The sequence below is a fragment of the Carcharodon carcharias genome, chromosome 3, assembly GCF_017639515.1.
Source record: "Carcharodon carcharias isolate sCarCar2 chromosome 3, sCarCar2.pri, whole genome shotgun sequence".
NCBI classification, from domain to species: domain Eukaryota; kingdom Metazoa; phylum Chordata; class Chondrichthyes; order Lamniformes; family Lamnidae; genus Carcharodon; species Carcharodon carcharias.
Genome location: NC_054469.1, coordinates 232,201,663 through 232,229,005, shown reverse-complemented (window position 1 = coordinate 232,229,005; position 27,343 = coordinate 232,201,663). Strand labels below are relative to the sequence as shown.

Genomic DNA, 27,343 nt, shown 5'->3' with positions numbered 1-27,343 from the left:
ATTTCTACCTCTCCTCAGCTCTGAAGAAGCATTATATGGGACTTGAAACGTTAACTCTGTTCCTCTCTCCACAGATGCTGTCAGACCTGCTGAGCTTCTCCAGCTTTTCCTGTTTTTATTTCAGCATCCGCCTTGTCAAGTCCCCTCAGGATCTTATACGTTTCAATAAGATCACCTCTCATTCTTCTAAAAACTTTAATGGATACAGGCCCAGGCTGTCCAACCTCTCCTTGTAAGATAACCCCGCCCACCTCTTCCACAACCCCCCCACAACATGGATAGCAGATGTTAGTAAGGACTCTGCTTTTTCTATTTACATGTCCTTTAGACCCATAGTTTGTTTCTCTACTTGTGCCATTACCATCTCCTTTGCTTTGCACCCTCATCCTTTTTGACATTTAATCTCTTTTGCCTTCCACCCTATCACAGACTTTCCCTTTTGTTCTTTTTCTCCACGTCCCTTTCCTTGACTCTGTATTTGCTTAAAACCTGTCATGTTTCTCAGCATTCCCAGTTCTGACCGAAGGCTAGCGACCTGAAACATTAAGTGTTTCCCTCTCCTTGAATGCTGCCAGACCCAAGGATTTCCAGAATTTTCTACTTTCACTTCTGCCAGCCCTTTGTTATGGAGCTGGTGCAGACACGATGGGCTGAATGGCCTCCTCCTGTGCCGTTAAAATCCTGTGATTTGGATTCTCTCTGTAGCCTTAAATATGTCAGTTCTCAGCATAAGACAAACTCATATCAACACAGCAATGCTGTGTTTAATTTGCATTGCAATTAATAATCTATTTGACTATCTACACCAATCAATTAACTTGATCGATCAAAAATAAAAATGGAAAAAGGTTTGCGGGCAGGGCATGGAATCAGATCAAGCCCGATTAGTTCTGTCAGAAAGCCAATCATTAACCCTCTGTGCTGTAAAATTCAACAAGATTTGAATTATTAAGTGTGCTGAAATGTATGCTGACCTTCATTGCTGCCAAAAGAAAGTAATAGTTAAGATTATGTGGAATCCAACACTGAAATTAATTAATACTGGTGACTGCTGACACAATTCTAAATGAACTCACTATGAACTGCTTGGAAATGTTGATGACGCAAGATCCTATATTAATGCGGAGACTGGTACATGCATTACTAGACAGGTCGTGGGCGTTTATTGAGGGCACAAGTAAAAGTTCTTTCTAAGGTGAAGAGAAGCGTCCAAAGAATAAGATGCTTTGAGTTTTATTATGTCTGATGAAAAATAGGAAAGGATGATCAGCTATAAATTCTTCTGTGAAGTTGAAACATCGAAATGTCATTGTGGCCTCTGTGCTGGCTGCTGCCTCGCTTCCCTCTTCATGAACCTCCACAAAGGACTTGTGAACCACTTCGGACAAAGACAGGAGGCCTGTCCCAGTCATTCCGGAGAAATCGGCACTCTTCGTATCAAAAACCTCCGACATTCCCATCGCAGAAAGCGTGGGCCTCAGGTCATAGCTTTCTTCCAGCTTGAATTTAGGCAGGTAAACAAATATTTCAGAAGGATCCAGATTTTCCGTGCTGATCCATTTCAATAGCTTGACATACGTCAAGTTCTTCTGCAGCTAAAATGGAGAACAAATCAACAATGGATGCGAGAAATGGCTCTGGTCTTCTCCAGGAATGCCACAGTGGCCTTCCCCTACATTCAAAAACAAAGCTTGCTGTTGCTGATTAATCTTACCTCTCCAACTCTTTTCAGCTCTGAGACCATCGGCCAGAACGTGTCATGACCCTCCAGCTAAATTTTTCAACTTCTTTTTAAAAAGAAAACTCTGTTTCTATCACCATTACACAAGAAACCCTGACCACTAACGTATTAAAGATCACTATGTCCCTACAGAATCAGTCAGGTGACAAATGAATTTATTCCATCCCTTCCTTGTATTTTCAGTAATGATCTGTTATCACAATATCCTTAAAGACACAGAGGGAGATGAAGAAAAGGTTTTATTTTTAATTATGAAGTCCTTCCCCCCCCCACCCCCCCCCCCAATTTGATTAACACATGGGGGAGAATTTGCTCCCCATCAGGCGGGGGCAGGGCACAGCTGATTAACACCCGCGAGCGGCTAGGCGCTGCCAATTAAGGCCCCCCCAGTGTGACGTGCACCCAGAAGCACTCAGCGCTACCTGTGTGGGGGTGGGTTGGGGGGGTGGTGGTGGGGTGCTCGCCTGAGTCGGGGAGTGTGCTCTATAGCACATGCACACGGAAGAAATCTCCCTGAGGTAAAGAGCTGCTGCAGGGAGATTAGCTGAAGTTCTGAAAATTTTAATAAAAAAGAAATTAAGACATGTCCCAGCTCGTGTGATACTTTCATATGAGGGGACATGTCTAGGAATATAATTTAAAATTTTCATGAAACTCTAAATACCTTCATGAAATCCCATCCCTCCCGTGGATGAGGTTCCATGTGAAATGCAAAGGCCGCCTGGTCTCTTTGCCTGCCCACCCCCGCCGAGCTTAAGGTTGGACGGGCAGCTCCATTAAGCGTTTTAATTGATATTTAAATGGCCTCAATAGGCCTCTGACAGTTCGGCGGGCGCACAACTGACTCAGGTGCGCGCCTGCCAAACTGAAAATCTGAATGACGCGCAGTGACATCAGGATGTACGCCCGGCATCACCCTGTGTCATTTTACATGTCGGCAAGTGGGAGCGGGGCCCGTTCGTCAACCCGAAAATTCTGGCCATACGTCTTTTTTCTACAACTTCATGAAAAGCCAGAAGAACATAAGAATGTGTCAAGAAAGACGTTTGTCCTTGCTTTAGCCAGTTTAACTTTGGTGTCACAATTATTAAAGTTGGCAAGGCTCCTTCAACAGCACCTTCCCAAACCCGTGACCTCTACCACATAGAAGGACATGGGCAGTAGACACATGAGAGCACCACCACCTGCAAGTTCCCCTCCAAGACACACACCATCCTCACCGTTCCTTCACTGTCGTTGGGTTAAAAAATCCTGGAACTCCCTAATAGCACTCTGGGTGGACATACGCCACATATACTGCAGTGGTTCACCACCACCACCTTCTCAAGGGCAATCAGAATACACAATAAACATTAGTCCCACCAGCGACACACAACCCAAGAATGATGTTTTTAAAATTACCTTCTCCAATCCGCTGATTTCATCAGGTAACAAGATGAACATGCTCAGCTCACTCTGAACATAAGGGAGCTCCAGGATATTAGTTGCAACCTCCTCAATGTATGTTGTGTTAAATGTTCCTTTCTGACACATCATTTTCACTGGCTTAGATTCATCCTGGGAAAACAGTTTTTAAAGACTTCAATTAGTAATTGCCTATAATAAATTGAAAACTTTGCTTGAATATTTTTCTGTCAAACTAATAGGACCTTTGTGAACCTGAATGGCCTTTCCTCAGTATCATCTTCATCAAATGTTTTCTCCCAGTTCCCTTTGAAGTAGATGGCATTCACAAGAACAAGTTTTGACTCCTGATCAATTGTGCCTTGAGCTAACAAGTTCTGGATCTTACCTAAAATTAAATGGCACATAGAATTTATTATTTTATAAAGAACATTTACAGCATTTAAAAGTGTTTGCAGCACAGAAACAGGCCATTCAGCCAAGCAGGCCCACACTAGTGATTACGCTTTGCACGAGGCTCCTCTCTCCTTTCTTCATTGAACCTCACCTTTCTATTCCTTTTTCTCTCATGCACCTATCTAGTTTATACTATCTTTGCTATTTGCCTCAACTATTTTTTGTGGCAGCGAGTTCCAAGTTTGTCTCGAATTCCCTATTGGATTTATTAGTGACTGTCTTATACATAAGGCTCCCATCTCTGATTTCGTTCATAAGTGGGAACAACATCTCTATGTTTATCCTATGAAACCTTTGTAATCTGAAGACCCTCTATCAGGCCATCCCTTAGTCTTTCTCTTTTACTAGAGAAAACCTTGCCCAATCTTTCCTGACAGACACCACAAGCTCGCAGCTCTGCTATCATTCTCTTAAACCCTTTTGCACCTTTTCCATTGTCACTGGATCCTTTTCATAAGATGGAAACCAGAACTGTTCACAATATTCCACAAGTGTGGTCTAAACAAGTTTAACATAACTTTGCTGCTTTCTCATTCTATCCCTTTAGAAATGAGCCCGAATGCTTTGTTTTGTTTTTTTTTAAATGGCCTCATTAACCTGCATCGCCTACTTTAGTGATCTCTATGCCCTAATCTGTAAGATCCCACTATTCCCCTAGCTCATTTTGACACTTAGGGCAGAATCTCAACTGAACAGGTCTGCACACATCGGGGCAGGTGATGGGGGTGGGGGGGAGAGGAGGGTGGGCTGGTAGCGGGTCGATGGGGGGGAGGGGGAGTGTGGACCGGTAGCAGGTGGGCCAGTAGTGGCGGATGTGTGGGGGCAGGGGGGAGGGGGGGCGGAAGGTGGGCCGGTGGCGGGTGGATGGGGGGGTGGGGGGGTGGGGTGGTGCCGGTAGCGGGTTGGGAATCTGTTTGTAATTGATGCAAGCTTCCCTGTGGCTCTTCAACTCAGCAACAGAATGAACGTCCCACTTTTCCCCGGCTATTCAGAGATGGCGGGCAGGATGACACACTAAAACTGTCAAAATGGACAAGTTTCTAGTTAAAGGGACTCTGGCTGAGGTCAGGATAGCTGATCCCTGAGCTCTCAGCAGCCACAGGAACTGGAAGGAGACCGGGTCATGTTCCAGGAAGCTGAAGATGTCGGCAATGAGCTGCGGTAAAAGCTGGAGCCTCCTGGTGCTCACACATGGCAAGAGAGCTGGTCCTCCCTCTGTCTGTAGACCCCGTGTTGTTGGGGGGGGTCTGGAGAGGGGTCTCTCAGACTTCCAGCTGGATCTCCGAGTCCATCCCCTCTGCCCTGTGGTATCCTCTCTGGAATGGAGCTGAGAGGGCAGCTGGTGACACTGTTGTTTCTCGTCAGAGAAGCAAGTTGGAGCTGTATAAGCTGCACCCATACTGCTGTGAGGGCTGGTGGCAGGAAATACAGCTGAAGCTGAGTGAAGACCAAGACAAGTAACTGACTGTCAAGAAGTTGGAAATCGCCTGTCAAGCAGTAAGAGCATTCTCTCAGAAGGAGTGCTGTCAGCACCAGCCTCTCACCCGGCTCTTCTGCTTCACTGTTTGAAGGCTTCCCAGCATGTCAGTTTCACTGTGCTCTCACCTGGGTGAACTTTGCAAGTTGCAGACAGCTCCGGAAATAGAGGCACTGGCCGTTAAAGGCAGAACGCTGGGTTAAATTCAAAGTTAACCGTTGGCATATTTAAATGACAGCTGTACAAGGGGGTTTCCCAGTTGACTGCAAACCCACCTGGATCAAGCCTGGAAGTGGTGGGATGATGTCCTGATCTGAAGCCACTTTGGGGACTGTAACCCCGGCCCCATGCCCTTACCCCCACCACCGCACCCCGCCCCCCCCCCCCCCCCCCCCACCCCACCACCCCCCTCCCCCCCCCAACCCCCCCACCCCCTGCCCCACCATCTCAACCTGAACTGCCCTCCATTTCCAGTTAAAATTCTGCCTTGAGTTTCCAAAGAGTCCGTGGCTTCCTCATTCTTCCTAACAAAATGTATTTCCCTTTCCTTAAAAGGAATTGATTGATCCATAAATTAATTCAATGAGAAATTCACTTCCGGCCACTGACAGATTGACATGATCATCAGCTTTGACAATTTCATTTTATAAATCTGCATTTTACCCTCGGTCTGTCCCTCCACCCACGAGTTGATCTGGATTCTGGTCTCCTCTGATCCTGCTGCAAAATCAACACCGGTAACTTGAGCCCCGTAGAACTTCCATACGGATTCAAGGTATTCCTGTAAAACCAACATGCGAGGAATACATTGAAACATGGAACAAAAGCTGGTGGGAGAATGTTTCACAAAAAATCAGCAACCCAGAGATACAGACTCAGGAAAAGTAAAACATGAAATATTGCAATCTGGGAACTCAGCTAAATGGATAAGCTTCTTAATTACTCCACATTTTGGTGTTCCATGTGAACTATCAAATATACTTGCACTATATCTAAGTCAGATATGACTATATTTGAGACATAGCATTATTGACTTATTCACTACAGTTCATTGATCCTACATGGTAACTGTAATTTTTATCTTTTATTAGCAGAGACCCACAAAACATTTGCAGTAGCATTATATCTTTATCTTTTTATGGAACGTGAGCATCGCTGGCAGGGCCAGCATTTGTTGCCCACCCCTAATTGCCCTTGAGCTGAGAGGCTCGCTAGGCCATTTCAGAGGGCAGGCAAGAGCCAACCACAATGTTGTGGGTCTGGAGTCACATGTAGGCCAGACCAGGTAAGGATGGCAGATTTCCTTCCCTAAAGGACATTAGTGAACCAGATGGGTTTTTACGACAATTGATAGCTGCCATGGTCACCATTACTGAGACTAGCTTTCAGTTCCAGATTTTATTAATTGAATTTAAATTCCGCTTGCTGCCATGGTGGTGCTTGAACCCATGTCCCCAGAGAACCCACCTCCCCTTATTGCAACAGTTGTGCTTCAAATCCCCATCCCATGCCATGTCATCCTTCCCATGCTATCCCCATCCTGCCCCTTATGCATCCCCAACCCAACACCGTTGCGCATTCCACACCAACCCCCTCTCTTCCCTCCTCCCCATCTCCCATGGCAACCCCTGCTTGTATTGCATACAAAACATTGGAGACAGAATCTGAATTCTATTGCTTTGATCTCCACCCTTGAATAAATTATGCAAACTTAAATTTAAACTTAGCTTAGTGGGAAAAGCTTCTCAAATATGCCACTTTTTGCCAGTTCCAGCACTAGACTAAATGAATTGTGGTGTTTCTCTACCTGCATTGGCTGGATTTAATGGAGGCGGAGCTTGTGGCTAACGAGCCGCCAGCAGCTCTACTGAATAGCAGCGCCTCCGGGGAGGCAGTGGTTGCTGCCAGTACTACACCCACCCGAAGTGAAGGATTGTTGCTGCATCCCAGGCCACAGGTGAATGATGGTGGGTGTTAGGTTGAGGGGGTAGAGAGTTGGCAGCAAGGGGAGGGGGGTAGCTCTCAGTGTGCACCACCCCACCTTTCCCAACGCCAGTCCCTCAATCAGGCACCGAATGTCTTTGAATGAGGGACCGCCCACCCCCAACTCCGTGCATGCCAACCCTGGGAGCCCGCAAGTAACCCCACACAGGCGGGCTTGCGATACTCCCCACGCGGGCGGGCTTGCAATACTCCCCACGTGACGAGGTCCCTACCCGTCACTGGGTTAACTGGTGGTGGGGTGGAAAGGCCATCCACGAGACTTCCCGTCACGGACTTAATCAAGGTGGAGGCAAGAAGCCAGCGGAGTCCCCACCTGCCACTCTCCCGCCTGATTAACTGCATCCCCGCCACCAAACTCACCATGGGGAAGGGCATTAAAGGCCGCCCCCATGCGCGTAGGTGCTGAGACAGCCAAAACCATTCTCTGTTTGGACCTTTACACAATTATCCAGACCGCATCAAACATACATTCAACTGTAAAACATTGATAAGGAGAGTGAGCTGTGGATGATAAATCAGTTTATTGCTGAAAAGCAGTTCATCTTCTTCAGACAATTTTTAAAACGAAATACCGAAAAGGTATAAAAGGCCAGGAATCCTTCAAGATAAGTAAGCCCGAAAAAGGGATGTTAAGACTGATCTTGGAAGCATTCACACATGAGGTCTCACTGGTTTGATTCAGAAGACATATATAAAGATCTGCAATCTGATCGCCTCTTTCATTCCTAATGGAGATCACCAACCCCCTCCCTGAAACGATGTGATCTAACTTGCTCTATTTAAAGACCACAATTTGAAGCATGCTGATATAAATAAAAGGAACGCTGGACAATTCCAGCTTGGGGTGGAAATGTTCAGGCTGGTTGCACATTTCATACCATGTCCCAGACACATGAATATGTGATAAGGGTGAGTGTTTGTGTTCTCAGCACAAGGGAGGCTTCAACTTCTAATCTGGAGTCTGCAAAATGTATAAAGCTGAATTTTGGCTGATCTAAGTGTCCCCACTTAGATACAGTCTGATAACATTGTGCTGCGAAAGCAATTCTCCACTCTCTCTGCTATAACTGAGGGAAAAAAGCAACACAAGAAATAGTCTCCAAAAAAAACCCCCTCTGAATAGGATTTGTGCATTGAGGATTTCAATCACTTAGCAGGCTGGCCATAGATCAAGTATTCAGCAATATGGCTTCAACTGTACAGTCTGCATAACAGATAAAGCTATAAAAGGCAACTTGCATCTATATGGCATGTTTCATGAGCGTGGGATACCTCAAAGCGCTTTGCAGCCAAATAAGTACTTTTTGAAGTGTAGTTGCTGTTGTAGTGCAGGAAACACAGCAGCCAATTTGCACACAGCAAGCTCCCACAAACAGCAATGTGATAACGGTCAGATAATCTGCTTCAGCGATGTTGATCGAGGGATAAATATTGGCCAGGACGCCAGGGATAAGTCCCCGACTCTTCATTAAAATAGCGCCATTGGATCTTTTACATCCACCAGCGTAGGCGGGGTTGTGGGGGACGCCCTGGTTGAACATCTCATCTGAACAGCTCATTTCCCATCCCCTCACCTTCCAAAACCAGACTTAATACAATAGCTGAACACTTATGCCTTTCTTATTTAACGATCCTCTTTTGCATCTTACAGGGTGAAAATTGAAGCTTTTTTCCCTGTAGAGACCATTTGCCACCTTCAGAAGACAGGAAGTGCTGAGGTTATTCATGTCGGACTGCAGCCTCTGGAATTCAGCATGGGTATTTTCTTCTGCAGCAAAACGCAGCACCTGCAATCAAGAACAGGCATAAAATTCATTTCTAAAACGTAGTCATCAGAACCTTTTACATTTAAGCATCTCCCAAATTTTTTAAAATGTGATTTGTTTTTGTCTCTCAGCGAGATGAGAGATATTGATATAAACACTCTGAAGAAGGGTCATACAGCCTCGAAACATTAGCTCGCTTTCTCTCTCCACAGATGCTGTCAGACCTGCTGAGTTTTTCCAGCATCTTCTGTTTTTATTTCAGATTTCCAGCATCTGCAGTATTTTGCTTTTATCTGAGAGGTACTGATGTTGTAGAGTTCAGTATCTTTTTCACTGGGTGCTCAGACTTCACCTTCAAGAACTGAGCGTTAACCAACTTGGGTTTGTAATAGTGCCTAAATCACCCCCAGGAACTTCTTTCAGGAGCTCAGCCAGACAACCATGTGAGGAGATATTCACACAGTCAAAGAGGGAGATTTTCAAAGAGTGCCTCAATTGAGGCAGAGGGGCAGAGAGGTTTAGAGAGTGAATTCCAGAGCTCAGGGTCTATGCAGCCGAAGGCACGGCCGCCAATGGTGGAGTGATTAATGGGCAGCAAGACAGAGAGAAACGTTCCCTTTCCATTGTATGCCAATAAACATTTATCTAAACATGGTCAAAAACATGCTGTCACCAGGATGTTCAGTGATCCTCCAGCAGAAAGCACGATTTAATTGGACCAATGCCGATTATTCCTCCTCATTCTATCCTCTGATAACATGCAGTTTCCGAACTCTCCAATAATTGCTCCATCGAGTATTGGTCAATACTGGGATTCATAATCTGTGAGAATCAACTGATTACACCTGGACAGTACAATTGGCTCAAAGTTTCTTTGACCTCGGAAGAAAAACCCTGCCAAGGTTCCCACTCCTGATTGCTCCCAATAGTGAAGCCTGTTGAACATTTTGCACTTGTGTTTTGTGCCTGGGAAGGAAAGAGTTCTACTCATTGGTAATAGCCTCTTTGGTTAAATACACTGCCAAGTTAACAATGTTACAAAATTACATTGAATTTACAGCACAGAAGCAGGCCAATCAGCCTAACTGGCCACTGGCCAGTGTTTACGCCCCATACCCTACACCATATCCTTCTGTTCCTTTTTCCCTCATCCCCTTTGAATGGGTCTATGCTATCCGTCTCGACCATTCCGCGTTAGCAATTTCCACATTCTCACCACTGGGTAAAGAAATTTCTCACAAATTCCTTATAAAATTTATTCGTGACATTTATTATTCATGGCCACATCTGTGGAGAGAAACAGAGTTAACGTTTCAGGTAGAGACAAAAACCATCTCAACCTGAAATGTTAACTCTTTTTCTCTCGCCACAGATGCTGCTTGACCTGCTGAGGATTTTCAGCATATTTTATTTTTATCTCAGGTTTCCAGCATCTGCAGTGTTTTGCTTTGGGTTATATTTATAGCCCCTGGTTTTGGACTGCCTCACAAGTGGAAACATCCTATGAATAGACTTACCATTCAGACTGTCTCTTACAGCCTTCACACCTTGTATATCACAATACATACACTATCGCCACCCCACACTAAGGAAGATGGTAGTGCAGTGGTAATGTCACTGGACTGATAATCCAGAGACTCAGCTTAATGCACTGGGGGCATTGGTTCAAATCCCACCTTGGCAACTGGTGGAACTTAAATTCAATTAACAAATCTGGAATTCAAAGCTAGCCTCAGTAAAGGTGACAACTATCAATGATGGTGGTAAAAACCCATCTGGTTCACTAATGTCCCCTAGGGAAGGAAATCTGCTGTCGTTGTCTAGTCTGGTCTACATGATGCCCATGTGCTATGAAAGGAAAACAGAACTAATGCCATGAGAGATGGGGAATAAAAACACTGAAGCCATTTTGGAAGCAGAGGGAAATTCCTCTCCACTTATTTAAGGCAATGAAACTAAGCCGTGAATCTGTCAACTCTCAGATGAAAAATAGATACTTGGTTGAGGTGCTGGAGGAGCTGCATGAGGTACAGATGGATAGATAAAGAGAGAAAGATATAATTGAAATAAAACACTTAACTGTTTGAGTAGCTGGGCCATCAAGGCTAACTTTTAATTACATTTGTTCAGAATTATTCAAAGAATATTTATTAGACCCACCTTAGCCATCTGTTTGCTAGTGCTGCCTTTAGCACCAAGATACACCATCGCCAGAGCAGTTGTGATACTTAATGGAGAAAAGAAAATATTCTTTGTTGTATTATCTTCACAGAGCTTCTGGTAGAGGTCAAGGGCAAAGCCAATATTGGCGTCGGTAAGAATACCCATCACTGGAAAGGAAGAGAAGGCAAAAATTATCAATGTAGCATTGCTTAGCACTCCTATACTAACTCCAAAATCATTTTCAAAACCAGGGACTGGATTTTATAGCATTCCATTGGTGTATTTGAAGGCAGTGGAGGCTCATGAAATACAGGGTGTGGCCTTCTCACCACTTTCCTGAGCACCCCTGACTTGTCGCCCAACTTATGCCCCAGAGGGGACAGAAATCCTGACCTTAAACAATTAACACTGCTTCCAAGGTAAAATGTCCACAGGGAAGCTGGCTGTTGGATGGGCAGGTTCCTTGTCAACTTTTCAGTCAATGGTGAGGGATGGGGGAGGGTTTGGATATGGTACCCAGTAAAATCCAGTCCAAGGAACCTGCAACATTTGAAAGCACTTTGGGAGCCGTTTTCAACTTTGTCGCTTGGTTGGTGACCTGGTAGAGTGAGCAGACTGCCTGTTGTTGTAGGACCCGCTTGGTTGGTGACCTGGTAGAGTGAGCGGACTGCCTGTTGTTGTAGGACCCACTTGGTTGGTGACCTGGTAGAGTGAGCGGACTGCCTGTTGTTGTAGGACCCGCTTGATTTTTGTGCCGTTCATCAACGACATCACCCTGGACAAAGCAGCCTGGTTGATTGGCACCCCAGCCACCACCTTAAACGTTTCCTCCCTCCACCATCAGCACACCTGGGCAGCAGTGTGTATCATCTACAACACACCAGAGATCACGCAAACTCATCCTCTAAATCCACGACCTCCACCATCTAGAAGGGCAAAGGGCAGCACTTGTATGAAAACACCACCGCCTGCAAGTTCCTCTCCAGGTTGCACACTGTCTTGGATCTATAATCACCATTCCTTCACTGTCACTGGGTAAAAATCCTGAAACACCCTCCCTAACAGCTATCAGGAATGGGCATTAAATGCTGCACTTGCAAACAGCACCCACCCCCTGTGAATGAATAAAAATAATCAAATAAATGGAATGAAATTCAGATGAATTTGGTAACAGATAAGTGGTTGGCTCTGCCAGTTTGCTACGCAGGCATTTGAGTTGAAAATGACCCTCTATTTCTTTTCAACCTCTTAAAAATTACTTCAATGAGAAATTAAGGACAAATCCAAAAGCAGAGGCTCCATGAAGACAGAAGAGGAAAAGTAAAGTCCGGTACTAGTGACTGGGTGGCACAAAGCTTAGGTTGTAAGAGCCTTAAGATTGTAGGAGGAAGCAAAGACTGAGGGAATGTACGGAGTTCCAGTTTACAGGATTAATTTGCTTAGATTTAGTAGCTCCTGAACCGAGAGACACACAAGGCAGTCTAGACACTCCATTCTCTCCTGTCCACAGCTCATGTTCTCACATTGCTCCAGTGTCTGATGGAGCCAGTTCACCTCGAGTTGTCCTCTTCTCCACTGTCCAGTTAGGGGCTCACTGCATGACCTGATGGGTAGACTGAGATGACCAAAGTCGAATGATGTGACCAGGCCAGCTGAACCCTCCGCAGATGATGTATGAAATTGGAGGCTGTTCGGAGCTTTTTTTTAACTTCAGTGGCAGGTTTAAAATCCCACCAGTGTATGCCCAGAGTCCTTCAAAGACATCTGGTATCAAAGGCTTCCAGTTTCTTTTCTTGACAGGTTTTCAGGTTCCAAGTTTCACAACCATGTAAGAGAGTGGAAGGAACATTTGCACAACAGAACCTAAGCTTCTTTTCACAGAATCTATACAGTGCAGAAGGAGACATTCGGCCCATCAAGTCTGCACTGGCTCTCTGAAAGAGCATTCTACCTAGTCCCACTTCCCTGCCTTATCCCTGTAACCTTGCACATTCTTCCTTTTCAGATAGCAATCCAATTCCCTTTTGAATACCTCTATTGAACCTGCCTCCTCCACCCTTTCAGAAAATTCCTTCCAGACTCCAACCACCCTCTGGGTGAAACATCTTTTCCTCACATCACTGTTATTCTTTTTGCTAATTATTTCAAATCCGTGCGCTCTAGTTTTTGATGCTTTCTTGAGTGGGAACAGTTTCTCACTATTTACCCTGTCCATACCTCTCAGGATCTTGAATACCTCTATCAAATCTCCCCTCAGCCTTCTTTTCTCCAAGGAAAACAGTCCCAACCTCTTCACTCTATCCTCATAGCTACAGTTCTTCATCCCTGGAATCATTCCTATAAATCTCTGTACTCCACTGCCTTCACATCCTTCCCCAAGTAAGGCACCCAAAACAGGGCTTTTTACTATTCTAAATCTTTCTCAGATGGCTGAAAGCTAATGATACTCTCACATTGAGCTCTTTGTCTATGGCTCTCTGGATATTAATGGAACTTCCCAGATAGGTGAAGCCCTCTATGATGTCAACTTTGTTCCAAAGGCATAAAACATCTGTCGTTTGTTGGTGGTTTTCAGTCATCATATTTTTTTGTTTTCTTGGTGTTTATAGTAAGTCTCGGCTCTCCCTCACTGGCTCTCCCTCAGTTTACAGGAGCTGGGAGAAAAATGAGTCCGAGCAACACCATTGGGCAGAAACTGGCCCCTGTCATCTGTCTAATGGCATAAAATGAGGACAAGAACAGCGAATTTTATAGATCAACAGCCTCTATTCAGAGGATGTCTGACTGACATCTGACCCCATTTTGGGTTTGGAGATTTTTCTGGGGTGGTTGGCCATTGCCCAAAACAGGTACAACCAATTTCAAGGCACCTGAAAGACAACTGACCCAATATTCGATTGGTAGCCTTTTCAGTAAAACGGCCATGGACTCCACTTGGGACTCTTAAGCAGTTGCCGGGAGTCACCACCAAAGGGTGTTTCAGAAAGAATCCAAAAAATAGTTATCAAGGAGTGGGAATTCTTCTCCCCAACTCCCTAATTTATCAATCATAGCCCCTACCCCCCACACCTGCCACAGCCCCCTGGGATGTCTTCAGGACATTACCAAGGAGGCAAGAAACCTGAAATTAATTTCTACAACTGCCCGTCGAGTTACAACAGATGATCGGCTACCACTCACCCCATTAACACTAATAAGGCCCAAGGCTATAGCTCAATGGTTCCTTAAAATCTTAATTTCAGCATGGGAAAAGATGTGAAGAGGAGAACGAGTGTGGAGCACATCCCAGTTGCAGCACAGGAGAAGAATTAGCAGATCGTTTAAAAGGGCGAACCACAATCGATAAGAAAAGCCTGACTCAGACACAGCATTTGGAGGTTATTGAACAGCCTTTAAAGGTAAGTGTGTGGGGGCCGATGAGGCCTGAAATTAGCACATAGTGTGCGTGTTTTCTCTGCGTCAGTACACCACATTGTCTACATGAGTCAGCATCACAGAATATCTGCGATGAGATCCATCACCATTCCTGACCACAATCGACAGTTTCCATCAGTGGATTCACTAGCTTGACGTTGGGTGACATTTTTAGGTATTATGTTAGCGGATAATTTAGCTCTGCTGACCCAGCTCTGACCCAATGTTCGTTACCAGGCATTTGTTCTAGGGTGTGCAGATTCGGTTTTTGGGGCTTTGGTGACATTCAGTTTACGCTGCCCCTTGAACAGCCTTTTGGCAAACCAGTGCCTCAAAACCCCTTGCTGTACTATTTCAAGCAAGCATCCAAGATATTATGTAGGGCAGGTTGTCTGGACCATGTTCAGATGTTCACTTGATCCATTGTAGTTAGTCAAACATTCATATATCCTAGTAATGCCATTCGATTTTCCATCCCAGCACGTGCACTCCCTCCACCACTGATGCACAGTAGCAGCCGTGTGTACTATCTGCTGCAGAAACCCACCAAGGCTCCTTAGGCAGCACCTTCCAAACCCATGACCACTGCCAGCTAGAAGGACGAGAAGCAGACACACGGGAACACCACCACCTGGAAGTTGCCCTCCAAACCACACACCGTTCTGACTTGGAAATATATCGCCATTCCTTCACTGGGTCAAAATCCTGGAACTCCCTCCCTAACAGCACTGTGGGTGTACCTACACCACATGGACTGCAGCGGTTCAAGAAGGCAGCTCACCACCACCTTCTCAAGGGCAACTAGGGATGGGCAATAAATGCTGGCCCAGCTAGTGAAGCCCACATCCTGTAAATTAATTTTTAAAAAAGCACATCTCACACAACCAGACATCCTGCTTGGCATCCCTCTGTACATCCTCCCCTTTTTCCAAGTAGCTCAGATGGAGGGTTTCCCAAATAGAAACCCATTGCTGTCAGGAAACACTGCAAACAATGGACATGCAGGTTCATGATGCCAGCAGGAAAGCAATAAAAATGGGCAAATAATTATTGGTATATTGCAGATTCAGTGTTCAGTGGCCTTTCAATGAGTCACTGCTGACTTATAACACTGGATGTCCAACTCATACCAGCATCCTGCAGGAAATGTACATTAAATCTCCCTGTTCCCAAATCAAGTACTCAAGTGCTGTTGTGTTGCTGACTGAATTTAAGGACGGACTGGACTCTGCTCACCATTAGCAAGAATGGGTTAGGTCAATGCTCATTGGGCTTTGCTAACTCCTGGAGCTCCAGCCCATGTGATGTCCAATCACGTGATGCCAGACCGAGTGTACAAATGTTACTCCACTGTCGCCTCACAGTTTTCAATACAGCTCACACAAGTGGACGGTGAATACAATTTGTAAAACTCGGATCGTAGCTTAGCATTTAATTCTGATCTCAAACCACAAGTTACTCATGAGACTTCCTCCCACCAGGGGAATTGGCAGGCACCACGCGATAGCTGATCACATAGCTGCCTTGACATTAATTCCTTGGTGTAAACATTGTTTATATTGCTTGATACCGTCTTCATGCTTGTGTGCACTGTTTTAACATGTGCGATGATAAGTCTGATGAATGAACATACAGACTTTCTTTGACTACTACCCAGGTATATGAACACCTATATTCCTACACCATTTACAGCAGGATTATCAGTCTAGTTGAGTGGTCAACCAATCACTCGAGATGTGAGTGTGATTCTAGGCGAATCCTGACTGCAGCAGAATTCTGCTGGTAAGGCTAAAGGACCATGCAGCTTAGACCAGCCCTCATACAGCAGAACTGAAGTACTTGGTATTAGTTATCATCAAAATAACAGATAAGCGGAAAGGTTGACTTCACAGTTTGTAAGAGGGGAAAATATCTCAAGAAGTTTGACCGCACCTTGCTTTCAAAGGTTTCCTCTTCTACAGCAACCTATCAAAGTCATTTACTGTGACCATAAAATGATTGGGGGGGGGGGGGGGGAACCCAAAGAAAACCTTTAAATGCTCATCTACAATGTTGAAATGCTTTCTTCAAATTCTTGAAGCCACATTTCTGACATTATAAATATATTCAGTGTATTTTCTCGCTAGGAGAGATTTCAAATGACTACGTATTCTCTGTCAACAGAGTAGCTGCAGAATTAAGGAAAAGCAACTCAGAACTTGAAAACACTCAGCAGGTCAGGTAGGGGAATGTGGAATGAGAAACAGAGTTAATGGCAATCACCCGAGCCACCTTTTGCTTTATCTGGAGGTCGAAAATGGATTGTGTCCGCAGGGACGCGATGTACAAGCCTCTAGACAGAGGGGGAAAAAACATGCCCAACCTCGCCCTCATACTGATGGCCACCTTTGGGTGTGGCTGCATCAAGCTGTGCGTAGACACTCAGTACACAAACACCAAGTGTCACTACATGCTGAGGTTCTACCTGTCCCCGGTGTTGTGAAGGATGGGTCTGGCCACGCTGCCGCGGAACGCTCCAAGTAGTTGGACCTCGTGGAAAAATTTATGCAGAGGAACACCTTTGACCACAAGTCCATCAGGCAGTGGTCGGCACGCACGTAACGTCCTAGAGGCCCTGAGGGAAAAGGAGATGGTGGTTCCTGTGGGATGGTTCCTTGAGCAGACTGTCAAAGTCATTTGGCAGAATGCCTCATCGCCAGAACTTTCCAACAGGCACCAAGACGTAGCTTGGCTGGTGGTGAGAAAGCCCTCCCTGTAAGATCCTTCCTACATGTCAAGAGTCTCACCCCCTCTGCAAGTTGCCCTCAAGGTGGCTGTGGTGGGGACGAGACTGTTGTTCACCTCCTTGTGGACTGTGCCTTTGCAAAGAAGGTCGGGAGAGAGATGCAGGGGTTTCTGTCGAGGTTCATCCTGAGCAGTTCTGTGACACAGGACTCTGTGCTCTATGGGCTGTTCCCAGGGACACACACTGAGACAAACATCAACTGCAGCTGGAGAATCATCAACTCGGTGAAAGACGCTCTTTGGTCTGCCCGAAACTTGTTGGTTTTCCAGTGCAAAGAGTTGTCCCCGACCGAGTGTTGCAGACTGGCACATTCCAAGGTCCAGGACTACGTGCTGAGGGATGCATTAAAGCTTGGGACAGCTGCTGCAAAGGCTCAATGGGGAAAGGTCGCTGTCTAAGACCTTTCTGCCATAGGGCACCGAGGGGCTGGGAATTGTTGAGAGCCCCTCAGGCTGTACAGCTCACAGTGAATGTCTGCAGTGAATACTAAGTGTATTATAAATGTATTGAAGCACCTCGGAGTGCAACATGATAGATGTTGATAACTCCAATACCACTGTCTGATTGTCTGCATTGACCATATTGAAATGACTGTAATATTCATTGATTATATTGATGCACCTTGTGATCTGTGTGTAAAAGTTGAATCTGATTGCACTTTTTATGATGTTTTACAATGATTGCAATGTTTTGTAATGTTCTTCCAGATATTTTGTGAATAAAGTATATTTTTCAAAAAAAAACCAGATGGCCTCCATGTTAACTCCCTGACAATGGGTGCAAGAAGATTAGTGTGGGAAGGGTTAAAAGTGAAACACAACACCAACCTGTAAGGCATACACCCACCACTTTTTTTATATGGATATCCAGGATTCCAAGTCTCCAACCACAGAGAGGCAGGATACTTCAACAGATGATGGGAGCTGTGCTTTTCATTCTTTCCTGAGATTTAAGTGTGACTGCGAGGGCCAGTGCATTTATTGCCCATCCCTAATTGCCCTTGAGAAGGTGGTGGTGAGCTGCCACCTTGAACCGCTGCAGTCCCTGTGGTGTAGGTACAACCACAGTGCTGTTAGGGATGGAGTAAGGATGGCATGTGGATTGGAGGGGAACTTGCAGGTGCTGGTGTTCCCATGCATCTGCAAGGCCCTTCTAGGTGTTAGAGGTCACGGATTTGGAAGGTGCTGCCCGAGGAGGCTTTGCGAGTTGCTCTTAGCTAAATAAATCCTCTGCTACAGTCTCAGTACATGAGAACGTGCAGTTTGAAACAAGCATATTGTCTGGTAGCCACAGGAAAGGGGAAGAGTAAACAGTGGTTCCGGCAGCCTGCATGCCTGCACACTTGAATCCACACTGGGGGTTGTGTGGAGGAGCCTGTAGCTTGCTAATCATTTTGAAGGGAAGTACATTTGGAGCAAATAGTTGCCTTACTGCGGAACAACTGGAACTCAGCTTCCTTCCCTTCCGTTCAAGCGAAGTAAGGAATGCTTACAAGTCTACCAGTAAGTCTTTAAAGTCACTGTGAATTGCCACTGTCAATTAAGCTGTGCCATGGAAATGTTTGAATTATAGCTGAGGTAACCCTGGAGTTTCACTGCACAGCCAAAACTGTTACAAAATAGAACATTAACGACACAGTTTATCAACTTGAGAACAATGTCCCCACACATACCGTAATCAGTCAGCACTCCAGAATCCACTGTCCAGCTCCTCATGCAGCGACTGAATGAGCTTATCATAAACTATAATCAAATCGAAAGTCATACTGAGAAACCGGAAGTCACCACACCTCCAACCCCCCTCCCACCACCAACCCCCTCACTGACGAATTTAGATATAGTGTTTTAGGACTCCTTGCTGTTTTAGGACTATCATTTTCTTCCTGATAATATTTTCGTCAAGCAAGGGTAGTGAAAGATATGGAATCAAGGTAGATAAGTGAAGTTGCTACAGATCAGCTATGACACAACTGAGTGGTGGAACAGGTTTTTCGAGGGGATGAATAGCCTCCTGCTGTTCCTACATTCCTACAAGCAGGCTGAGTTTTCCACCAAAAACCCAGCAATGATTTATTCATTTGGTCGAGCAGTCCTGGGCTTTCCCCAAAAATATTAAAGCTGGGACTGATAACATCATTAGATTCTCATCTCCTGTTCAAGTGGACCCACCAACTGCAGGAATTCATGAAGGCAGATGGTTGCAACTTGTACAGTTACATTATCCTGTTGTACAAGGCTGTTCATATAAAATCTTATGTGCTGTGCTAGACTTGCTGCAGATTTATCTTTATCCTGGTTTTAATTACTTTTATTTTACTGCTTGTCGTGAAGTATCCAATATGGTTCAAGGTTTTGAATCCAAAGTCCCACTCCAGGGTACAAAAAAATCAAAGCTGCCGCTACTGCAGTACTGAGGGAGTGCTGCACTGTTGGAGATGCTTTTCTTCTGGGATTATTTCATTCCTTAGAGGACGGTCTAAACTGCTTCTCGCAATGAGGACTCTGGATGCCTGATGCTTGTTACCTTTTATTTATTGGCTATTGGCTCTTTGCATGATGTTGTCGGAATTAATTTGCATATTTAAAGAAGCTGCCTTCCTGCGGCTGTCCTACTCACCCACTCAAAAGACCAGGTTATTATGGGGACACAGTGAGAAGGCAGCAGAAATGAAGGAGGTAAGTTGCTGTCCTCATTTTAAATGCCCCCCAACCCCACTTCCACCAGGCTAAGGGGAGGTGCTAATTAGAATCAGGACGGTAAGAGTGAGTGCTTTTGAAAAAGTAGTTCAAAATTCCAGAAAGAACGACAAGTTGCATAACATTAATTAGGTTGCCACAATGAGGAGAAATTCAAGGAAAGTAAATGGGTATCATATAAAAGTTATTTATGAAGAGTCAGCTCGGTGATTATAATCTGTTTTATCCATTTAAAGATTTCAATGCCAGGATGTCTATTATAAGTACAGATTCTAAGACTTGTTCATCTTATGTAAATTAGATTTATTCCTTCCCCTGGCTGGAGAGTCTAGAACATGAGGCCATAGTCTCATAGAAACCTATAAAACTCTAACAGGACTCAACAGTGTAGATGCAGGAAGGATGTTCCCAATGGTGGGGGAGTTCAGAACCAGGGGTCACAGTCTGAGGATACAGGGTAGACCATTTAGGACTGAGATGAGGAGACATGTCTTCACCCAGAGAGCGGTGAGCCAGTGGAATTCGCCACCATAGAAAGTAGTTGAGGCCAAAATATTGTATGTTTTCAAGAAGGAGTTAGATATAGCTCTTGGGGTGAAAGGGATCAAAGGGTATGGGGAGAAAGCAGGAACAGGCTATTGAGTTGGATGATCAGCCATGATCATAATGAATGGTGAAGCAGGCTCGAAGGGCCAAATGGCCTACTCCTGCTCCTAGTTTCTATGTCTCGGAATAAGAGATTGATCATTTAAGACTAACTGAGGCTAGGAGAAATTTATTTACTCAAAGGATTGTGAATCTTTGAGATTTGCTCCCTCAGAGGGTTGTGGATCCTCCATCGTTATATTCAAGGCTAAGGTTGACAGATCTTTGGACAGCGGGAGAAATTGAAGGATTGTGAGAGAAGAGCAGGAGAGTGGATTTGGAGTGAGTTGGGAATTCAGCGGAGAATAATTCACCCCTGACTCCCCAAAGCCTGTCCAGCATCTACAAGGCACAGGTCAGGAGTGTGATGCCAGACTTTCTGTTTGCTTGGATGAGTGCAGCTCCCACAACATTCAAGAAACTTGATGACAACTCGATGGTCACACCATTACTGCATCATCGAAACTTGAAACAACTTACGACAAAGCAGCCCTGCTGGGTCAACAGGCTGTCCACCACGTTCAACATTTTAACACTATGCACAGTGGCAGCAGTGTGTGCCATCTACAGGATGCACTGCAGCAACTCACCAAGGCTTCTTCAACACCAGCCCACAAACCTGTGACCTCTACCAGTTGGAAGGGCAGCAGACGCATGGGAAGACCACCACCTGCAAGTTCCCCTCAAATTACACACTATCGTGACTTGGAAATATATCACTGTTCCTTCAATGTTGCTGGGTCAAAGTCCTGGAACTCTCTCCCCAACAGCAGTGTGTGGGTGTACCTACACCACATGGACTGCAGCAGTTCAAGAAAGCAGCTCACCACCACCTTCTCAAGAGCAATTAGGGATGGACAATAAATGCTGGCCCACATCCCATGAAAGAATAAGTTTTTAAAAAATTCACCTCAGGAATCAACCTAGTTCAGCTTCTCTGAACTGCTGCCAATGTAAGCATATCCCTCCTAAAATAAGGAGGCCAAAACTGTACAAGGTGCTCTAGGATCACTAGAGTGTGATTACTGCATCACACTATTATACAAATAATTCAACAATCCTATTTTTTAACAGGGGCCATAAGACCATAAGACATAGGAGCAGAAATTAGGCTATTCGGCCCATCGAGTCTGCTCCACCATTCAATCATGGCTGATAAGTTTCTCAACCCCATTCTCCCACCTTCTCCCCGTAACCTTTGATCCCCTTACAATCGAGAACCTATCTATCTCGGTCTTAAATACACACAATGACCTGGCCTCCACAGCCTTCTGTGGCAATGAATTCCAAAGATTCACCACTCTCTGGCTAAAGAAGTTTCTCCTCATCTCTGTTCTAAAAGGTCTTCCCTTTACTCTGAGCCTGTGCCCTCGGGTCCTAGTCTCTCCTACCAATGGAAACATCTTCCCCATGTCCACTCTATCCTGGCCTTTCAGTATTCTGTAAGTTTCAATCAGATCCCCCCTCATCCTTCTAAACTCCATCGAGTATAGACCCAGAGTCTTCAAACATTCCTCATATGTTAAGCCTTTCATTCCTGGGATCGTTCTCGTGAACCTCCTCTGGACCCTCTCCAGGGCCAGCAAATCCCTCCTGAGATATGGGGTCCAAAACTGCTCACAATATTCTAAATGTGGTCTGACCAGAGTCTTATAAAGCCTCAGCAGTACATCCCTGCTTTTATATTCTAGTCCTCTCAAAAATAAATGCCAACATTGCATTTGCCTTCCTAACTACTGACTCAACCTGAAAGTTATCCTTCAGAGAATCCTGGACTAGGCCAGTATAGCCCTCCAGGTACTCGAGTAAAGGTCTCCCTTTAAAGAGGTGATAGCACTAAAACTCAGGAAGAGTCTGGTTCATTCAGACTAATTCTTGGAACAAATTAACTGAAAGTGATTCAAGTATTTCTATATCACCTGCCTTGTTCTATTATTGCAGTACAACTACAACACTGGCATCTACCTGGCTATGTAGAAAATTGCCCAGGTATGTCCTGTACACAAAGAGCAGGACAAATCCAACCCAGTCAATTACTACTCCATCAGTCTACTCGCCATTATCAGTAAAGTAATGGAAGAGGTCATCAACAGTGCTATCAAGCGGCACTTGCTTAGCAATAACCTGCTCACTGATGCCCAGTTTGGGTTCCGCCAGGGCCACTCAGCTCCTGACCTCATTACAGCCTTGGTTCAAACATGGACAAAAGAGCTGAACACCTGAGGTGAGGTGAGAGTGACTGTCCTTGACATCAAGGCAGCATTTGACCGAATGTGGTATCAAGGAGCCCTAGCAAAACTGGAGTCAATGGGAATCGGGGGAAAACTCTCCACCGGTTTGAGTCATAGCTAGCACAAAGGAAGATGGTTATGGTTGTTGGAGGTCAGTCATCTCATTTCCAGGACATCACTGCAGGAGTTCCTCAGGGTAGTGTCCTAGGCCCAACCATCTTCAGCTGCTTCATCAATAACCTTCCTTCCATCATAAGGTCAGAAGTGGGGATGTTCACTGATGATTGCGCAACGTTCAGCATTATTCACAATTCCTCAGATACTGAAGCAGTCTATGTCCAAATGAAGCAAGACCTGGATAATATGCAGGCTTGGGCTGACAAGTGGCAAGTAACATTCGCCCCACACAAGTGTCAGGCAATGACCATCTCCAACAAGAGAGAAACTAACCATTGCCCCTTGATGTTCCATGGCATTACCATCACTGAATCCCCCACTATCAACATCCTGGGGGTTACAATTGACCAGAAACTGAACTGGACTAGCCATATAAATACTGTAGCTACAAGAGCAGGTCAGAGGCTAGGAATCCTGTGGTGAGCAACTCACCTCCTGAATCCGCAAAGCCACCATCTACAAGGCACAAGTCAGGAATGTGATGGAATACCCCCCACTTGCCTGGATGAGTGCAGTTTCCACAACACCATCCAGGACAAAGCAGCCCACTTGATTGGCACCACATCCACAAACATTCACTCCCTCCACCACTGACGCACAGTAGCAGCAGTATGTACCATCTACGAGATGCACTGCAGGAATTCACCAAGTCTCCTCAGACAGCAACTTCCAAACCCACAACTACTACTATCTAGAAGGACAAGGACAGCAGATAGATGGGAACACCACTTCCTGGAAGTTCCCCAAAGCCACTCACTATCCTGACTTGGAAATATATCGCCGTTCCTTCACTGTCGCTGGGTTAAAATCCTGGAACTCCCTCCCTAACAGCACTGTGGGTGTGCCTACACCACATGGACTGCAGCGGTTCAAGAAGGCAGCTCACCACCACCTTCTCAGGGGCAACTAGGGATGGGCAAGAAATGCTGGGCAACTAGGGATGGGCAAGAAATGCTGGCCCAGCCAGCGAAGCCCACATCCTGTGAATGAATAAATAAAAAAATAAAATTGCATAGAATTCTGCTCCAGGTATTGATCACAGAAAAAATCTGGACACCATTACTGGGTGACTTGTTAACTTTCAGTGATGCCAACCTATTTGGAACCTCCTCCCTATTTATTTTTTAATCCTATCCAATACCTTTACTCCAATATTAACATTATCCTCTTCTTTTGTGAAGACAGATGCAATGCACTTATTCGGTACCTCAGTCATGCCATATGTCTCCCAGGTAATCAGCCGCCCATTCATTTTCCTTTCCAGCTTTTTTGTAGTAACATCAAATGGGCCCTGAGGGTTGCCAACCTTCCAGGGATTGACCTGGAGTCTTTCGGAATTAAAGATTAATCATCTAGACACCGCTGTGAGCATCCGAGGAGAAAAACCATACAGATACTTTAAAACTTTTAATAAAACATATTCAAAATTAGCTCAAAACAAAAACAGAATTACCTGGAAAAACTCAGCAGGTCTGGCAGCATCGGCGGAGAAGAAAAGAGTTGACGTTTCGAGTCCTCATGACCCTTCGACAGTTCTGTCGAAGGGTCATGAGGACTCGAAACGTCAACTCTTTTCTTCTCCGCCGATGCTGCCAGACCTGCTGAGTTTTTCCAGGTAATTCTGTTTTTGTTTTGGATTTTCAGCATCCGCAGTTTTTTTGTTTTTATTTCAAAATTAGCTGATGGTTACAAGAACCTAGGGAGAGGGATCTAAGATTTTGGGCAAGAGATAATGAGATGACACTGGGGAAAACTCAGCAGCTCTGACAGCATCTGCGGAGAGAGAAACAGAGTTAACGTTTCGAGTCTGGATGACCCTTCTTCAGAGTCTTCAGACCTTTCTTCTGAAGGAGGGTCATTCGGACTCGAAACGTTAACTCTGTTTCTCTCTCCGCAGATGCTGTCAGAGCTGCTGAGTTTTTCCAGCATGTTCTGTTTCTGTAACAGTTAGCCATATTGGACTCAAAGAATTAACTCTGTTTCTCTCTCCACAGATGCTGTCAGACCTGCTGAGTTTTTCCAACACCTGCTATTTTTATCTGACCTCCCCCCACCATCTGTGCTATGGTGAGTCAAAGACTTTTTCCCCTTGTTGTTAGATCACAACGGCAACAGTTGATGGTGATACTGCTATTTCCATTTACATCTGCTCTGGACACATCTTCTGTTTCTTTACTCGTCTCAAAGCCACAACCTTTAGCCTTTCATCAGCATCCCTTTTGTTATTTAATCTCTCCTGTCTTCCAGCCTATCACAGACCTTCCCTTTCACTCTTTCCTCCCCTCTCTGCCTCATCCTCTAACCACTCCATGTTCCAATAAAGAAACTCTGTTTCTCTCCCCACGTGCTTGCCAGACCTGCTGACTTTTTCCAGCATTTTCTGTTTTAATTTCAGCTTTCCAGCGTCCGCAATATTTTTGCTCTTGTACGGCGAAATAGGCTGTTGGAACTGGGCTGGGTGGCATGGAGATAGAAATAGGCCCTTTGTGGTACCATCTATTCTTTCCAGGATATTACAATAAAATACACAGGTCAATCCTGCTCATGCTATTTGTGTTCTGGAACCTTCCCCCGTCCAGAGCGCCGTTAACAGAGTAAGCTAGTGGCATTAGTGCTCTGTGAATCACAGCAGTGAATGAGGCTTACCATTTGAGGTTGGATGTGCTCACAAGACCACTTGCTACACCCACCCACCTGCGCCCTGTCCCACCCAACCCTAAGCAGGCAAACAACCTCTCCCAGCCCATTTCCAACCACCTCTAATACTAAAAACAAAAATTGTTGGAAGGGAATGATAAACAAGAGATAACTTAGGTCTTAATTTTAGTCCATATTGGATTAAAAATGTTAGCTCTTTCTCTCTCTCTGCAGGTGCTGCTGAGTTTTTCCAGCACTTTCTGTTTTGATTTCAGATCTCCAGCATCTGCAGTATTTCGCTTTTATAATTTTGGGGGGGGGGGGGGGGTGGTGGAGAGAGAGAGGGGAAAAAGGCTGGGGTACGGGGTACTACTTGGATTGTTCTCTGAAGGAGCCAGCACCGGCGTGACGGGCCGAATGGCTTCCATTTCCAAAAATAATTTAAAGTAAATAAATAAATGCTCTTATTTATGATTTTCCTCCTGGCTGCAGCTTACGGGAGTCTCTCATTTCTTTCCCCCAATTCTTGGGGTGATCCAGGGCAATCCGGGTGGCGGGGGTTGGCCAGTCTCTGCGCTGGGGAGATGTCGCTGTCGCTGTCGCTGCTGCCGCCGGTCCCGCCGCTAATCGCTCGCCAGTTCCTCTCCGGGCGGCTCCGCTCGGCTCTGCTCAGCCCGGGGACTCCCCGTTACTGGTAAATATGAATCGGCAGCGAAAACCACAGGTTTCGTTTCCCCGAAACCGCCCCCCACACCCCAATCTCGGGGGAGGGTGTGGATACCGAAAGCGAGTCGCTCGCTGGAGGAAAGGTGTTAGCTCAGGTGTGGTCACTTTCTGTTTGTTGTTGCTTCATTGCAGCAGCAAGGACTTTGCTCATTGTCTCTCTCCCTGGGTTTCGGCCAAAGGACCGTCTCTTTCGCTTTCACTGCAGAAGGCGCTCCCGTTGCCACTAAATACCCGCGTCTATGCTTAAAAAAGCCTTGCCTTGGGCGAACGACCAGAGCAAGTCTGCATGAACGGATCCAGACTTCAGCCAGGAAGTGAACCAGCAGCGCCCTGCTGCACTGTCGGGACCGCCACCCCCAACTTCTGGAGTGTTTGACCAAACTGTGCAAAGTTGTTTTTTTTTTTAATTTTAAATAGCTCATGCGTTTTAAAAGAATCCTAACCTGGAGGTTCAGCCCTCTACTACAACAACTACTTTTATTTCTGTAGCACCTTTCAAGCTAACAACCCCCCCCCCCCCCCATATCCCACAAGGCTTCACAGGAGCGTTACAAAACAAAGCAGGACACTTAGGTCAGACAGCCCAGAAGCTTGGCCGGGCAGTTAGGCTTCATGGAGTGACACAAAGGGAGGAAAAGCAAGGGAGGAGAGTGACGGAGGGGTGCGGGGAGGGAATTCTGGAGCAACTGGAAGCATGGCGACCGATGTTGGAGCAGTTAAATTCGTGATTGCACATGGATATCTCGTGGAGGATAAGGGGTTGGTGGGGCTGGAGGCGCTGACAGAGATAGGGAGGGGTGAGGCCTTGAAGGGATTTGTAAACAAAGATGAGAATTTTAAATTCAAGACTTTGGGAGCCAATGTGAGTCAGCGAGTACAGGGGGTGAGAGGGGAACAGGACTCAGTGCCATTTCAACACACCACCCTGCTCTCTTGCCCACATGTCCATCCTTGGCTTGCTGCATTGTTCCAGTGAAGCCCAACGCAAACTGGAGGAACAACACCTCATCTTCCGACTAGG

The 27,343-nt window shown here is 45.6% G+C and overlaps 2 protein-coding genes across 3 annotated transcripts in view; one reads left to right on the top strand and one right to left on the bottom strand.

Annotated features, from left to right (window-relative positions):
* Positions 1-963: 963 nt before the first annotated feature.
* LOC121276349 (serpin B6-like) lies at positions 964-26,618 on the bottom strand. 2 transcript variants are annotated; one of them, XM_041184654.1, is made up of 7 exons: positions 26,094-26,618; positions 11,009-11,178; positions 8,732-8,869; positions 5,742-5,859; positions 3,391-3,533; positions 3,143-3,298; positions 964-1,595 (listed from the first exon to the last, which is right to left on the bottom strand). In XM_041184654.1, the coding sequence occupies exons 1-7, from the start codon at positions 26,104-26,106 to the stop codon at positions 1,191-1,193; spliced, it is 1,143 nt and encodes a 380-aa protein (XP_041040588.1). In that variant the 5' UTR covers positions 26,107-26,618; the 3' UTR covers positions 964-1,190. The 2 variants fall into 2 exon arrangements, with proteins under 2 accessions (XP_041040588.1, XP_041040587.1); XM_041184653.1 differs by lacking the exon at positions 26,094-26,618 and adding an exon at positions 18,883-18,948.
* Positions 26,181-27,343, top strand: part of bphl (biphenyl hydrolase like) — a 46,571-nt gene continuing 45,408 nt past the window's right edge. Inside the window, 1 exon segment of the mRNA XM_041184655.1 lies at positions 26,181-26,290. Coding sequence (XP_041040589.1) covers positions 26,181-26,290 — 110 coding nt within the window.